This window comes from Lineus longissimus, chromosome 7 (assembly GCF_910592395.1).
Source record: "Lineus longissimus chromosome 7, tnLinLong1.2, whole genome shotgun sequence".
Classification (NCBI taxonomy): domain Eukaryota; kingdom Metazoa; phylum Nemertea; class Pilidiophora; order Heteronemertea; family Lineidae; genus Lineus; species Lineus longissimus.
Window position 1 is genome coordinate 17752709 of NC_088314.1, and position 18241 is coordinate 17770949.

The 18241-nt window shown below is 42.9% G+C and overlaps 2 protein-coding genes across 2 annotated transcripts; both read left to right on the forward strand.

Annotated features, from left to right (window-relative positions):
* Positions 1 to 619: 619 nt before the first annotated feature.
* On the forward strand, positions 620 to 4586 carry LOC135491629 (uncharacterized; the record flags this gene model as incomplete). The annotated part of the gene is made up of 4 exons (XM_064777601.1): positions 620 to 632; positions 1024 to 1338; positions 3184 to 3470; positions 4038 to 4586. Coding segments are annotated over exons 1-4 (1164 nt in total), but the record flags the coding sequence as incomplete, so codon positions are not given.
* Positions 4587 to 7535: 2949 nt separating this feature from the next.
* LOC135491631 (mucin-2-like) lies at positions 7536 to 18211 on the forward strand (the record flags this gene model as incomplete). Its single annotated transcript, XM_064777602.1, has 18 exons — positions 7536 to 8016; positions 8150 to 8256; positions 8483 to 8550; positions 8836 to 9005; positions 9659 to 9880; positions 10272 to 10586; positions 10806 to 11161; positions 11508 to 11563; positions 11851 to 11977; positions 12545 to 13061; positions 13536 to 13934; positions 14928 to 15218; positions 15353 to 15459; positions 15686 to 15753; positions 16039 to 16208; positions 16862 to 17083; positions 17475 to 17734; positions 18176 to 18211. Coding segments are annotated over exons 1-18 (3972 nt in total), but the record flags the coding sequence as incomplete, so codon positions are not given.
* Positions 18212 to 18241: the final 30 nt, after the last annotated feature.

Here is an 18241-nt window from a genome sequence, read left to right on the forward strand (position 1 = left end):
CTCCGAAGTCGCATCACACATTTGCAGTAAAGAATTGTTCACTGCTCGACAAGCCAGATAAGTCAGCACAGCTCAATGAATCTGAGCTCAATATGGCCAAACACCGCACACCTATTTTTTACATGTCGGTAAACATAAGTTGTTATCGATTGGTAGGAAGTTCAAGTAAATCGAAGTTAGAGACACTTACATCTTGAAGACCTGCAAGTGATTTCTTCGACGAGTAGACCAATTTTTGACAGAGCAAAAATTCAGTGTAATGGAGGGGAAACTGAGACCCTGGAGGAAACCTAGATTAAGAATTCATCTCAGCCATGACAGTCACAAACTACAACTTGTACAATTAAAACCAGCTGATTCTAGAGCTTCATTCTCACAACTAAATCCATCTAAACCGTCTCTATTTGCAGAAGTAGAGTCATGTCCATACGTTGTGTTCAGTTCTGGCAACTGCCCTGAAAACACTATCCTAACGTTCTATGGGAGAAAACAGCGTTTTTGCAGGAGCCAGTGTGATGCATTACCAGACTGTAAAGGATATTGGTTCAAAGTCACAAATGGCAAGCGTCAATGTTCACTGAAGAGTTACATTTGCAGCAATCCAACAGGATATGGGAAGATGTGGAAGAAAGGTAGGAGAATATACAAACGTTGTAAAAGATTATATTACGATCATGGGCAAGTTTGGATCACAAGCATTATAAATAGAAACCGGCCACTGGTCCAATTCCTGAAAATACAAGCTAAGCTCACGACATTTAGGGTCAATCTCAAAAACTCATCCAGCATTTCAATTTTTGAAAACGGAGATTATATCTTTTGTTCTCTTGATATTTCAACAGATTTTTATCTCAACCTCCTGTCCTGCATTCCAACACTCACAAGAAGAAATAAAACGTTTCAGTTCTCTTACATTTCACCAGATATTCATGCTGAAAGACTGGAAATGATATTTCAAATCAGCCGCTACCTTTCATTACCTGTTTTCGATTCAAATGGAGTAATATATCACTCTATCTTCAGACTGTCCGACAGAGAGCACGACAAAAGTAGAACAGACCACTACACCTCAACCAACCACAACTAGAGTGGCAACACCAACAGTAGAGCTAACAACGACAGTGCCATCAACTACACTTGCCGAACCAACCACACCTGTAGAATTGACTACAACAGTGGAACCAATCACGACAGTGAAACTAACCACAACGATGGACCCTACAACAACAATGGAACAAACAACTACAGCTAAACCAACCACAACTCTTGAGACAACAACCACCGTAGAACCAACAACAACAGTTGAACCAACAACCACTGTGGAACCAACCACCACAGGTGAACCAACGACCTCAGTAGAACCAACTACCACAGTAGAACCAACAACCACTGTGGAACAAACTACTACAACTGAAACCACAACAACTCTTGAGCCAACCACCACTGTGGAACCAACTACCACTGTTGAACCAACAACCTTTGTGGAACCAACGACCATAGTTGAACCAACAACAACTTTTGAGCCAACATCAACAAATGAACCGACTACCACAGCAGAATTAACAACCACTGCCGAGTCAACAACAACAGTCGAACCAACGACTTCAGTAGAACCAACTACCACTGTAGAACAAACAACAACAGTTGAACCAACAACCACTGTGGAACAAACTACTACAGCTGAACCAACAACAACTCTTCAGCCAGCCACCACATTGGAACTGACTACCACAGTTGAACCAACAACCACTGTGGAACCAATCACCACAGTTGAACCAACAACAAGTTCTGAGCCAACATCAACAAATGAATTGACTACTACAGCAGAATTAACAACCACTTTGGAGCAAACTTCCACTGCTGAACCAACCACAACTCTTCAACCAACAACTACATTGGAACCAACGACCACAGTTGAACCAACCACAACTCTTGAGCCAACGTCCACAGTTGAACCGACTACTACAGTTGAACCAACAACTACATCTCAACCGACTACAACGCTGGAGCCTACAACAACAGTGGAACCAACTTCAACAGCGGAACCAACCACAACTCTTGAATCAACAACTACACTGGAACCAACTACAACGCTGGAGCCAACAACCACAGTAGACCCAACAACTACAGTGGAACCAACAACCACAACTCAGGACCCAACTACTACTGCTGAACAAACCACAACTCTTGAACCAACAACTACATTGGAACCAACAACAACAGTTGAACCAACATCCACAGTTGAATCGACTACTACAGTTGAACCAACAACTACATCTGAACCAACTACAACGCGGGAGCCTACAACAACACTGGTACCAACCACTACAGCGGAACCTACAACCACAACTCAGGATCCAATTACTACTGCTGAACAAACAACACCTCTTAAGCCAACAACCACAGTCGATCCAACAACTTCAGTAGAACCAACTACGACCGTAGAACCAACAACCACAGTTGAACCAAAAACCACTGTGGAACAAACTACTACAGCTGAACCAACAACAACTCTTGAGCCAACCACCACTGTGGAACCAACTACGACAGTTGAACCAACAACCACTGTGGAACCAACAACCACAGTTGAACCAACAACAAGTTCTGAGCCAACATCAACAAATGACTTGACTACTACAGCAGAATTAACAACCACTGCAGAGCAAACTTCCACTGCTGAACCAACCACAACTCTTCAACCAACAACTACATTGGAACCAACGACCACAGTTGAACCAACCACAACTCTTGAGCCAACGTCCACAGTTGAACAAACTACTACAGTTGAACCAACAACTACATCTGAACGAACTACAACGCTGGAGCCTACAACAACAGTGGAACCAACTTCAACAAAGGAACCAACCACAACTCTTGAGCCAACGTCCACAGTTGAACAAACTACTACAGTTGAACCAACAACTACATCCGAACCAACCACAACGCTGGAGCCTACAACAACAGTGGAACCAACTTCAACAGTGGAACCAACCACAACTCTTGAATCAACAACTACACTGGAACCGACTACAACGCTGGAGCCAACAACCACAGTAGACCCAACAACTACAGTGGAACCAATAACCACAACTCAGGACCCAACTACTACTTCTGAAAAAACCACAACTCTTGAACCAACAACTACATTGGAACCAACAACAACAGTTGAACCAACATCCACAGTTGAATCGACTACTACAGTTGAACCAACAACTACATCTGAACCAACTACAACGCGGGAGCCTACAACAACACTGGTACCAACCACTACAGCGGAACCTACAACCACAACTCAGGATCCAATTACTACTGCTGAACAAACAACACCTCTTAAGCCAACAACCACAGTCGATCCAACAACTTCAGTAGAACCAACTACGACCGTAGAACCAACAACCACAGTTGAACCAAAAACCACTGTGGAACAAACTACTACAGCTGAACCAACAACAACTCTTGAGCCAACCACCACTGTGGAACCAACTACGACAGTTGAACCAACAACCACTGTGGAACCAACAACCACAGTTGAACCAACAACAAGTTCTGAGCCAACATCAACAAATGACTTGACTACTACAGCAGAATTAACAACCACTGCAGAGCAAACTTCCACTGCTGAACCAACCACAACTCTTCAACCAACAACTACATTGGAACCAACGACCACAGTTGAACCAACCACAACTCTTGAGCCAACGTCCACAGTTGAACAAACTACTACAGTTGAACCAACAATTACATCTGAACGAACTACAACGCTGGAGCCTACAACAACAGTGGAACCAACTTCAACAAAGGAACCAACCACAACTCTTGAGCCAACGTCCACAGTTGAACAAACTACTACAGTTGAACCAACAACTACATCCGAACCAACCACAACGCTGGAGCCTACAACAACAGTGGAACCAACTTCAACAGTGGAACCAACCACAACTCTTGAATCAACAACTACACTGGAACCGACTACAACGCTGGAGCCAACAACCACAGTAGACCCAACAACTACAGTGGAACCAATAACCACAACTCAGGACCCAACTACTACTTCTGAAAAAACCACAACTCTTGAACCAACAACTACATTGGAACCAACAACAACAGTTGAACCAACATCCACAGTTGAATCGACTACTACAGTTGAACCAACAACTACATCTGAACCAACTACAACGCGAGAGCCTACAACCACACTGGTACCAACCACTACAGCGGAACCTACAACCACAACTCAGGATCCAACTACTACTGCTGAACAAACAACACCTCTTAAGCCAACAACCACAGTCGAACCAACAACTTCAGTAGAACAAACTACGACCGTAGAACCAACAACCACAGTTGAACCAAAAACCACTGTGGAACAAACTACTACAGCTGAACCAACAACAACTCTTGAGCCAAGCACCACTGTGGAACCAACTACCACTGTTGAACCAACAACCACAGTGGAACCAACCACCACAGGTGAACCAACGACCTCAGTAGAACCAACTACCACAGTAGAACCAACAACCACTGTGGAACAAACTACTACAACTGAAACCACAACAACTCTTGAGCCAACCGCCACTGTGGAACCAACTACCACTGTTGAACCAACAACCACTGTAGAACCAACGACCACAGTTGAACCAACAACAACTTTTGAGCCAACATCAACAAATGAACCGACTACCACAGTCGAACCAACGATCTCAGTAGAACCAACTACCACTGTAGAACAAACAACAACAGTTGAACCAACAACCACTGTGGAACAAACTACTACAGCTGAACGCACAACAACTCTTGAGCCAGCCAAAACTTTGGAACCAACTACCACAGTTGAACCAACAACCACTGTGGAACCAACCACCACAGTTGAACCAACAACAAGTTCTGAGCCAACATCAACAAATGAATTGACTACTACAGCAGAATTAACAACCACTGGGGAGCAAACTTCCACTGCTGAACCAACCACAACTCTTCAACCAACAACTACATTGGAACCAACGACCACAGTTGAACCAACCACAACTCTTGAGCCAACGTCACCAGTTGAACCGACTACTACAGTTGAACCAACAACTACATCTGAACCGACTACAACGCTGGAGCCTACAACAACAGTGGAACCAACTTCAACAGCGGAACCAACCACAACTCTTGAATCAACAACTACACTGGAACCAACTACAACGCTGGAGCCAACAACCACAGTAGACCCAACAACTACAGTGGAATCAACAACCACAACTCAGGACCCAACTACTACTGCTGAACAAACCACAACTCTTGAACCAACAACTACATTGGAACCAACAACAACAGTTGAACTAACATCATCAGTTGAATTGACTACTACAGTTGAACCAACAACTACATCTGAACCAACTACAACGCGGGAGCTTACAACCACACTGGTACCAACCATTACAGCGGAACCTACAACCACAACTCAGGATCCAATTACTACTGCTGAACAAACAACACCTCTTAAGCCAACAACCACAGTCGAACCAACAACTTCAGTAGAACCAACTACGACCGTAGAACCAACAACCACAGTTGAACCAAAAACCACTATGGAACAAACTACTACAGCTGAACCAACAACAACTCTTGAGCCAACCACCACTGTGGAACCAACTACGACAGTTGAACCAACAACCACTGTGGAACCAACCACCACAGTTGAACCAACATTCACAGTTGAAGCGACTACTACAGTTGAACCAACAACTATATCTGAACTAACTACAACGCTGGAGACTACAACTACAGTGGAACCAACTTCAACAGCGGAACCAACCGCAACTCTTGAACCAACAACTACATTGGAACCAACTACAACGCGGGAGCCTACAACCACACTGGTACCAACAGCTACAGCGGAACCAACAACCACAATTCGGGAGTCAACTACTACTGCTGAACAAACCTCAACTCTTGAGCCAACAACCACAGTCAAACCAACGACCTCAGTAGAACCAACTACCACCATAGAACCATCAACCACAGTTGAACCAACAACCATCGTTGAAGAAACTACTACAGCTGAACCCACAACTACATCTGAACCAACTACAACGCTGGAGCCTACAACTACCGTGGAACCAACTTCAACAGCGGAACCAACCACAACTCTTGAACCAACAACTACACTGGAACCAACGACCACAGTTGAAACATCATCCACAGTTGAACCGACTTCTACAAGTGAACCAACAACTACATCTGAACCAACAACAAGGCTGGAGCCTACAACTACAGTGGAACCAACTTCAACAGCGGAACCAACCACAACTCTTGAACCAACAACTACAATGGAACCAACAACCACAGTTGAACCAACATCCACAGTTGAACCGACTTCTACAGTTGAACCAACAACTACATCTGAACCAACTACAACGCTGGAGCCTACAACTACAGTGGAACCAACTTCAACAGAGGAACCAACCACAACTCTTGAGCCATTATCCACAGTTGAACCGACAACTACAGTTGAACCAACAACTACTTCTGAACCAACTACAAAGCTAGAGACTACAATTTCCGTGGAACCAACTTCACCAGCTGAACGAACCACAACTCTTGAACCAACAACTACACTGGAACCAACGACCACAGTTGAACCAACATCCACAGTTGAACCAACTTCTACAGTTGAACCAACAACTACATCTAAACCAACTACAACGCTGGAGCCTACAACTACAATGGAACCAACTTCAACAGCGGAACCAACCACAATTCTTGAACCAACAACTACACTGGAACCAACGACCACAGTTGAACCAACATCCACAGTTGAACCAACATCCACAGTTGAATCGACTACTACAGTTGAACCAACAACTACATCTGAACCAACTACAACGCGGGAGCCTACAACCACACTTGTACCAACAACTACAGCGGAACCAACAACCACAACTCAGGATCTAACTACTACTGCTGAACAAACCACAAATCTTGAGCCAACAACCACAGTCGAACCAACAACCTCAGTAGAACCAACTACGACCGTAGAACCAACAACCACAGTTGAACCAACAACCACTGTGGAACAAACTACTACAGCTGAACCAACAACAACTCTTGAGCCAACCACCACTCTAGAACCAACTACCACAGTTGAACCAACAACCACTGTGGAACCAACCACCACAGTTGAACCAACAACAAGTTTTGAGCCAACATCAACAAATGACTTGACTACTACAGCAGAATTAACAACCACTGCAGAGCCAACTACCACTGCTGAACCAACTACAACTCTTCAACCAACAACTACATTGGAACCAACGACCACAGTTGAACCAACCACAACTCTTGAGCCAACGTCCACAGTTGAACCGACTACTACAGTTGAACCAACAACTACATTTGAACCAACTACAACGCTGGAGCCTACAACCACACTCGTACCAACAACTACAGCGGAACCAAAAACCACAACTCAGGAGCCAACTACTACTGCTGAACAAACCTCAACTCTTGAGCCAACAACCACAGTCAAACCAACGACCTTAGTTGTACCAATGACCACCGTAGAACCAACAACCACAGTTGAACCAACAACCAGTGTGGAACAAACTACTAAAGCTGAACGCACAACAACTCTTGAGCCAGCCACCACTGTGGAACCAACTACCACAGTTGAGCCATCAACCACTGTGGAACCAACCACCACAGTTGAACCGACCACAACTCTTAAGCCAACATCCACAGTTGAACCGACTACTACAGTTGAACCAACAACTACAGCTGAGCAAACTACAATGCTGGAGCTTACAACCGAAGTGGAACCAACAACAGTGGAACCAACAACCACTCAAGAGCCAACTACTACAGCTGAACCAACCACAACTCTTGAACCGACAACTTTAGCAGAAGTAACTACTACAGCTGTCGATACAACCTCTCTGGAACCAACAACTACAGCTGAACCAACTACGACAGTGCAGCAAACAACTTCTCAAGCAATGACAACGGTTGAGACCTTTACTCCTGCTGAAAATGGTATGCCATTTTTGTGTAATATTAGACTGCTTTACAGATGTTCATTTAGTTGCTTATTCTCTGCACCAATAATCTTGCTTTGTTTACATTTTCATTAACCTTTGTTTCATTGTTCGTATTCATTTTCTTACAGAGACGTCTTTTGAGGCTTCTTTCAGCCTTACGCAAAACTTTACTGAAGATCTTTTGAATTCATCATCTGATGCATACGTGCAACTTGAACAGGAGTCCCTTGATATGGTATGTAGAGGTGCCTTTATTGCATTTAGTTGGCTGTTTAGATAACTGAGAATACAAGTATACAATAACTCAGATTAATAATTATTTGGTAAGAGTTGTTTGTCTCCTAACTAACTTAACTAAACTTAGGGGTATATACAATTACAATTATTTTCATTAGCAAATGAGCATATATATTTAGAACCCAAGAAGTACAGGTCGAATAGTTGCATTCTCTCTCTTTCAGCTGTATGCTTCATACAATGAGTCTGACCTGGCAGAAGACGTGGAAGAAATAACAATCCTTGGATTCGAGTGAGTGATTGTTTGCAACAATACAAATTTCTTTAGAAACGTGCTCAAATATTCACCATTTCTACTCAGGCTATTCGGCCAAAGGTTATGAAATTATTCAAACAAAATTATTCATGACGAACGTCTATCCGTATCAATGTATTTGATTTGGGTCGATCAATTTAAGTTTGATTCAAAAATTAGTGATTGACCTTCACTCATTAATGACTTTATTAAGATTAAGCGGATGCAAAAAATGAATCCAATTTCATTCACAAGACAACTGCATGTGTTTTTTAATTCCAGGGAAGGGAGTATTAGAATTAGATTCCGGCTTCTTCTGAGGAGGCTTATTTCTGCCGCAGAATCATCAACCATACAAGGATCAATTGGTACTGGGTTAGTGAATTACCTTAATAACAACCCACGAATTGCTGCAAGATTCAATGTTGATACCAGCTCTATAACTGTTACAGGTAAGTAGAAGTAAAATCAAAAGCAGACACGACCAACTCACAAATTATCAACATTTTCTTTTCAATTTCTTCGTGGAAACCCCTCAATACTACCGGCATCACAGAAAATGGTTTTAGTCTGAACGTGGCAACATAGCCATTGATGAGACCATCGGTACTGACACTTCGTACAGTTTTGGGAAATAAGGAGGCTAATAACGGCCCTGACTCCTGAGAACGAAACAGGGATAATGTTGAGTCAGTCTCCGAAGTCGCATCACACATTTGCAGTAAAGAATTGTTCACTGCTCGACAAGCCAGATAAGTCAGTACAGCTCAATGAATCTGAGCTCAATATGGCCAAACACCGCACACCTATTTTTTACATGTCGGTAAACATAAGTTGTTATTGATTGGTAGGAAGTTCAAGTAAATCGAAGTTAGAGACACTTACATCTTGAAGACCTGCAAGTGATTTCTTCGACGAGTAGACCGATTTTTGACAGAGCAAAAGTTCAGTGTAATGGAGGGGAAACTGAGACCCTGGAGGAAACCTAGATTAAGAATTCATCTCAGCCATGACAGTCACAAACTACAACTTGTACCATTAAAACCAGCTGATTCTAGAGCTTCATTCTCACAACTAAATCCATCTAAACCGTCTCTATTTGCAGAAGTAGAGTCATGTCCATACGTTGTGTTCAGTTCTGGCAACTGCCCTGAAAACACTATCCTAACGTTCTATGGGAGAAAACAGCGTTTTTGCAGGAGCCAGTGTGATGCATTACCAGACTGTAAAGGATATTGGTTCAAAGTCACAAATGGCAAGCGTCAATGTTCACTGAAGAGTTACATTTGCAGCAATCCAACAGGATATGGGAAGATGTGGAAGAAAGGTAGGAGAATATACAAACGTTGTAAAAGATTATATTACGATCATGGGCAAGTTTAGATCACAAGCATTATAAATAGAAACCGCCCACTGGTCCAATTCCTGAAGATACAAGCTAAGCTCACGACATTTAGGGTCAATCTCAAAAACTCATCCAGCATTTCAATTTTTGAAAACGGAGATTATATCTTTTGTTCTCTTGATATTTCAACAGATTTTTATCTCAACCTCCTGTCCTGCATTCCAACACTCACAAGAAGAAATAAAACGTTTCAGTTCTCTTACATTTCACCAGATATTCATGCTGAAAGACTGGAAATGATATTTCAAATCAGCCGCTACCTTTCATTACCTGTTTTCGATTCAAATGGAGTAATATATCATTCTATCTTCAGACTGTCCGACAGAGAGCACGACAAAAGTAGAACAGACCACTACACCTCAACCAACCACAACTAGAGTGGCAACACCAACAGTAGAGCTAACAACGACAGTGCCATCAACTACACTTGCCGAACCAACCACACCTGTAGAATTGACTACAACAGTGGAACCTATTACGACAGTGAAACTAACCACAACGATGGACCCTACAACAACAATGGAACAAACTACTACAGCTAAACCAACCACAACTCTTGAGACAACAACCACCGTAGAACCAACAACAACAGTTGAACCAACAACCACTGTGGAACCAACCACCACAGGTGAACCAACGACCTCAGTAGAACCAGCTACCACAGTAGAACCAACAACCACTGTGGAACAAACTACTACAACTGAAACCACAACAACTCTTGAGCCAAACACCACTGTGGAACCAACTACCACTGTTGAACCAACAACCTTTGTGGAACCAACGACCACAGTTGAACCAACAACAACTTTTGAGCCAACATCAACAAATGAACCGACTACCACAGCAGAATTAACAACCACTGCCGAGTCAACAACAACAGTCGAACCAACGACTTCAGTAGAACCAACTACCACTGTAGAACAAACAACAACAGTTGAACCAACAACCATTGTGGAACAAACTACTACAGCTGAACCAACAACAACTCTTCAGCCAGCCACCACATTGGAACTGACTACCACAGTTGAACCAACAACCACTGTGGAACCAATCACCACAGTTGAACCAACAACAAGTTCTGAGCCAACATCAACAAATGAATTGACCACTACAGCAGAATTAACAACCACTTTGGAGCAAACTTCCACTGCTGAACCAACCACAACTCTTCAACCAACAACTACATTGGAACCAACGACCACAGTTGAACCAACCACAACTCTTGAGCCAACGTCCACAGTTGAACCGACTACTACAGTTGAACCAACAACTACATCTCAACCGACTACAACGCTGGAGCCTACAACAACAGTGGAACCAACTTCAACAGCGGAACCAACCACAACTCTTGAATCAACAACTACACTGGAACCAACTACAACGCTGGAGCCAACAACCACAGTAGACCCAACAACTACAGTGGAACCAACAACCACAACTCAGGACCCAACTACTACTGCTGAACAAACCACAACTCTTGAACCAACAACTACATTGGAACCAACAACAACAGTTGAACTAACATCCACAGTTGAATCGACTACTACAGTTGAACCAACAACTACATCTGAACCAACTACAACGCGGGAGCCTACAACAACACTGGTACCAACCACTACAGCGGAACCTACAACCACAACTCAGGATACAATTACTACTGCTGAACAAACAACACATCTTAAGCCAACAACCACAGTCGATCCAACAACTTCAGTAGAACCAACTACGACCGTAGAACCAACAACCACAGTTGAACCAAAAACCACTGTGGAACAAACTACTACAGCTGAACCAACAACAACTCTTGAGCCAACCACCACTGTGGAACCAACTACAACAGTTGAACCAACAACCACTGTGGAACCAACAACCACAGTTGAACCAACAACAAGTTCTGAGCCAACATCAACAAATGACTTGACTACTACAGCAGAATTAACAACCACTGCAGAGCAAACTTCCACTGCTGAACCAACCACAACTCTTCGACCAACAACTACATTGGAACCAACGACCACAGTTGAACCAACCACAACTCTTGAGCCAACGTCCACAGTTGAACAAACTACTACAGTTGAACCAACAACTACATCTCAACCAACTACAACGCTGGAGCCTACAACAACAGTGGAACCAACTTCAACAAAGGAACCAACCACAACTCTTGAGCCAACGTCCACAGTTGAACAAACTACTACAGTTGAACCAACAACTACATCCGAACCAACCACAACGCTGGAGCCTACAACAACAGTGGAACCAACTTCAACAGTGGAACCAACCACAACTCTTGAATCAACAACTACACTGGAACCGACTACAACGCTGGAGCAAACAACCACAGTAGACCCAACAACTACAGTGGAACCAATAACCACAACTCAGGACCCAACTACTACTGCTGAAAAAACCACAACTCTTGAACCAACAACTACATTGGAACCAACAACAACAGTTGAACCAACATCCACAGTTGAATCGACTACTACAGTTGAACCAACAACTACATCTGAACCAACTACAACGCGAGAGCCTACAACCACACTGGTACCAACCACTACAGTGGAACCTACAACCACAACTCAGGATCCAACTACTACTGCTGAACAAACAACACCACTTAAGCCAACAACCACAGTCGAACCAACAACTTCAGTAGAACAAACTACGACCGTAGAACCAACAACCACAGTTGAACCAACAACCACTGTGGAACAAACTACTACAACTGAAACCACAACAACTCTTGAGCCAACCGCCACTGTGGAACCAACTACCACTGTTGAACCAAGAACCACTGTAGAACCAACGACCACAGTTGAACCAACAACAACTTTTGAGCCAACATCAACAAATGAACCGACTACCACAGCAGATTTAACAACCACTGCCGAGCCAACAACAACAGTCGAACCAACGATCTCAGTAGAACCAACTACCACTGTAGAACAAACAACAACAGTTGAACCAACAACCACTGTGGAACAAACTACTACAGCTGAACGCACAACAACTCTTGAGCCAGCCACCACTTTGGAACCAACTACCACAGTTGAACCAACAACCACTGTGGAACCAACCACCACAGTTGAACCAACAACAAGTTCTGAGCCAACATCAACAAATGAATTGACTACTACAGCAGAATTAACAACCACTGGGGAGCAAACTTCCACTGCTGAACCAACCACAACTCTTCAACCAACAACTACATTGGAACCAACGACCACAGTTGAACCAACCACAACTCTTGAGCCAACGTCCACAGTTGAACCGACTACTACAGTTGAACCAACAACTACATCTGAACCGACTACAACGCTGGAGCCTACAACAACAGTGGAACCAACTTCAACAGCGGAACCAACCACAACTCTTGAATCAACAACTACACTGGAACCAACTACAACGCTGGAGCCAACAACCACAGTAGACCCAACAACTACAGTGGAATCAACAACCACAACTCAGGACCCAACTACTACTGCTGAACAAACCACAACTCTTGAACCAACAACTACATTGGAACCAACAACAACAGTTGAACCAACATCCACAGTTGAATCAACTACTACAGTTGAACCAACAACTACATCTGAACCAACTACAACGCGGGAGCCTACAACCACACTGGTACCAACCATTACAGCGGAACCTACAACCACAACTCAGGATCCAACTACTACTGCTGAACATACAACACCTCTTAAGCCAATAACCACAGTCGAACCAACAACTTCAGTGGAACCAACTACGACCGTAGAACCAACAACCACAGTTGAACCAACAACCATCGTTGAAGAAACTACTACAGCTGAACCCACAACTACATCTGAACCAACTACAACGCTGGAGCCTACAACTACCGTGGAACCAACTTCAACACCGGAACCAACCACAACTCTTGAACCAACAACTACACTGGAACCAACGACCACAGTTGAAACATCATCCACAGTTGACCCGACTTCTACAAGTGAACCAACAACTACATCTGAACCAACAACAAGGCTGGAGCCTACAACTACAGTGGAACCAACTTCAACAGCGGAACCAACCACAACTCTTGAACCAACAACTACAATGGAACCAACAACCACAGTTGAACCAACATCCACAGTTGAACCGACTTCTACAGTTGAACCAACAACTACATCTGAACCAACTACAACGCTGGAGCCTACAACTACAGTGGAACCAACTTCAACAGAGGAACCAACCACAACTCTTGAGCCATTATCCACAGTTGAACCGACAACTACAGTTGAACCAACAACTACTTCTGAACCAACTACAAAGCTAGAGACTACAACTTCCGTGGAACCAACTTCACCAGCCGAACGAACCACAACTCTTGAACCAACAACTACACTGGAACCAACGACCACAGTTGAACCAACATCCACAGTTGAACCGACTTCTACAGTTGAACCAACAACTACATCTGAACCAACTACAACGCTGGAGCCTACAACTACAATGGAACCAACTTCAACAGCGGAACCAACCACAATTCTTGAACCAACAACTACACTGGAACCAACGACCACAGTTGAACCAACATCCACAGTTGAACCAACATCCACAGTTGAATCGACTACTACAGTTGAACCAACAACTACATCTGAACCAACTACAACGCGGGAGCCTACAACCACACTGGTACCAACAACTACAGCGGAACCAACAACCACAACTCAGGATCTAACTACTACTGCTCAACAAACCACAAATCTTGAGCCAACAACCACAGTCGAACCAACAACCTCAGTAAAACCAACTACGACCGTAGAACCAACAACCACAGTTGAACCAACAACCACTGTGGAACAAACTACTACAGCTGAACCAACAACAACTCTTGAGCCAGCCACCACTGTGGAACCAACTACCACAGTTGAACCATCAACCACTGTGGAACCAACCACCACAGTTGAACCGACAACAACTCTTAAGCCAACATCCACAGTTGAACCGACTACTACAGTTGAACCAACAACTACAGCTGAGCAAACTACAATGCTGGAGCCTACAACCGAAGTGGAACCAACAACAGCGGAACCAACAACCACTCAAGAGCCAACTACTACAGCTGAACCAACCACAACTCTTGAACCGACAACTTTAGCAGAAGTAACTACTACAGCTGTCGATACAACCTCTCTGGAACCAACAACTACAGCTGAACCAACTACGACAGTGCAGCAAACAACTTCTCAAGCAATGACAACGGTTGAGACCTTTACTCCTGCTGAAAATGGTATGCCATTTTTGTGTAATATTAGACTGCTTTAAAAAATGTTCATTTAGTTGCTTATTCTCTGCACCGATAATCTTGCTTTGTTTACATTTTCATTAACCTTTGTTTCATTGTTCGTATTCATTTTCTTACAGAGACGTCTTTTGAGGCTTCTTTCAGCCTTACGCAAAACTTTACTGAAGATCTTTTTAATTCATCATCTGATGCATACGTGCAACTTGAACAGGAGTCCCTAGATATGGTATGTAGAGGTGCCTTTATTGCATTTAGTTGACTGTTTAGATAACTGAGAATACAAGTATACAATAACTCAGATTAATAATTATTTGGTAAGAGTTGTTTGTCTCCTAACTGACTTAACGTAACTTAGGGGTATATACAACTACAATTATCTTCATTAGCAAATGAGCATGTGTATGTAGAACCCAAGAAGTACATGTCGAATAGTTGCATTCTCTCTCTTTCAGTTGTATGCTTCATACAATGAGTCTGACCTGGCAGAAGACGTGGAAGAAATAACAATCCTTGGATTCGAGTGAGTGATTGTTTGCAACAATACAAATTTCTTTAGAAACGTGCTCAAATATTCACCATTTCTACTCAGGCTATTCGGCCAAAGGTTATGAAATTATTCAAACAAAATTATTCATAACGAACGTCTAATTGTATCAATGTATTTGATTTGGGAAGATCAAGTTAAGTTTGATTCAAAAATTAGTGATTGACCTTCACTCATTAATGACTTTATTAAGATTAAGCGGATGCAAAAAATGAATCCAATTTCATTCACAAGACAACTGCATGTGTTTTTTAATTCCAGGGAAGGGAGTATTAGAATTAGATTCCGGCTTCTTCTGAGGAGGCTTATTTCTGCCGCAGAATCATCAACCATACAAGGATCAATTGGTACTGGGTTAGTGAATTACCTTAATAACAACCCACGAATTGCTGCAAGATTCAATGTTGATACCAGCTCTATAACTGTTACAGGTAGGTAGAAGTAAAATCAAAAGCAGACACGACCAACTCACAAATTATCAACATTTTCTTTTCAATTTCTTCGTGGAAACCCCTCAATACTACCGGCATCACAGAAAATGGTTTTAGTCTGAACGTGGCAACATAGCCATTGATGAGACCATCAGTACTGACACTTCGTACAGTTTTGGGAAATAAGGAGGCTAATAACGGCCCTGACTCCTGAGAACGAAACAGGGATAATGTTGAGTCAGTCTCCGAAGTCGCATCACACATTTGCAGTAAAGAATTGTTCACTGCTCGACAAGCCAGATAAGTCAGTACAGCTCAATGAATCTGAGCTCAATATGGCCAAACACCGCACACCTATTTTTTACATGTCGGTAAACATAAGATGTTATTGATTGGTAGGAAGTTCAAGTAAATCGAAGTTAGAGACACTTACATCTTGAAGACCTGCAAGTGATTTCTTCGACGAGTAGACCGATTTTTGACAGAGCAAAAGTTCAGTGTAATGGAGGGGAAACTGAGACCCTGGAGGAAACCTAGATTAAGAATTCATCTCAGCCATGACAGTCACAAACTACAACTTGTACCATTAAAACCAGCTGATTCTAGAGCTTCATTCTCACAACTAAATCCATCTAAACCGTCTCTATTTGCAGAAGTAGAGTCATGTCCATACGTTGTGTTCAGTTCTGGCAACTGCCCTGAAAACACTATCCTAACGTTCTATGGGAGAAAACAGCGTTTTTGCAGGAGCCAGTGTGATGCATTACCAGACTGTAAAGGATATTGGTTCAAAGTCACAAATGGCAAGCGTCAATGTTCACTGAAGAGTTACATTTGCAGCAATCCAACAGGATATGGGAAGATGTGGAAGAAAGGTAGGAGAATATACAAACGTTGTAAAAGATTATATTACGATCAGGGGAAAGTTTAGATCACAAGCATTATAAATAGAAACCGGCCACTGGTCCAATTCCTGAAAATACAAGCTAAGCTCACGACATTTAGGGTCAATCTCAAAAACTCATCCAGCATTTCAATTTTTGAAAACGGAGATTATATCTTTTGTTCTCTTGATATTTCAACAGATTTTTATCTCAACCTCCTGTCCTGCATTCCAACACTCACAAGAGGGAATAAAACGTTTCAGTTCTCTTACATTTCACCAGATATTCATGCTGAAAGACTGGAAATGGTATTTCAAATTAGCCGCTACCTTTCATTACCTGTTTTCGATTCAAATGGAGTAATATATCATTCTATCTTCAGACTGTCCGACAGAGAGCACGACAAAAGTAGAACAGACCACTACACCTCAACCAACCACAACTAGAGTGGCAACACCAACAGTAGAGCTAACAACTACAGTGCCATCAACTACACTTGCCGAACCAACCACACCTGTAGAATTGCCTACAACAATGGAACCAATTACGACAGTGAAACTAACCACAACGATGGAACCTACAACAACAATGGAACAAACAACTACAGCTAAACCAACCACAACTCTTGAGACAACAACCACCGTAGAACCAACAACCACAGTTGAACCAAAAACCACTGTGGAACAAACTACTACAGCTGAACCAACAACAACTCTTGAGCCAACCACCACTGTGGAACCAACTACGACAGTTGAACCAACAACCACTGTGGAACCAACAACCACAGTTGAACCAACAACCACAGTTGAAGCGACTACTACAGTTGAACCAACAACTATATCTGAACTAACTACAACGCTGAAGACTACAACTACAGTGGAACCAACTTCAACAGCGGAACCAACCACAACTCTTGAACCATTATCCACAGTTGAACCGACAACTACAGTTGAACCAACAACTACATCTGAACTAATTACAACGCTAGAGCCTACAACTTCCGTGGAACCAACTTCAACAGCCGAACCAACCACAACTCTTGAACCAACAACTACACTGGAACCAACGACCACAGTTGAACCAACATCCACAGTTGAACTGACTTCTACAGTTGAACCAACAACTACATCTGAACCAACTACAACGCTG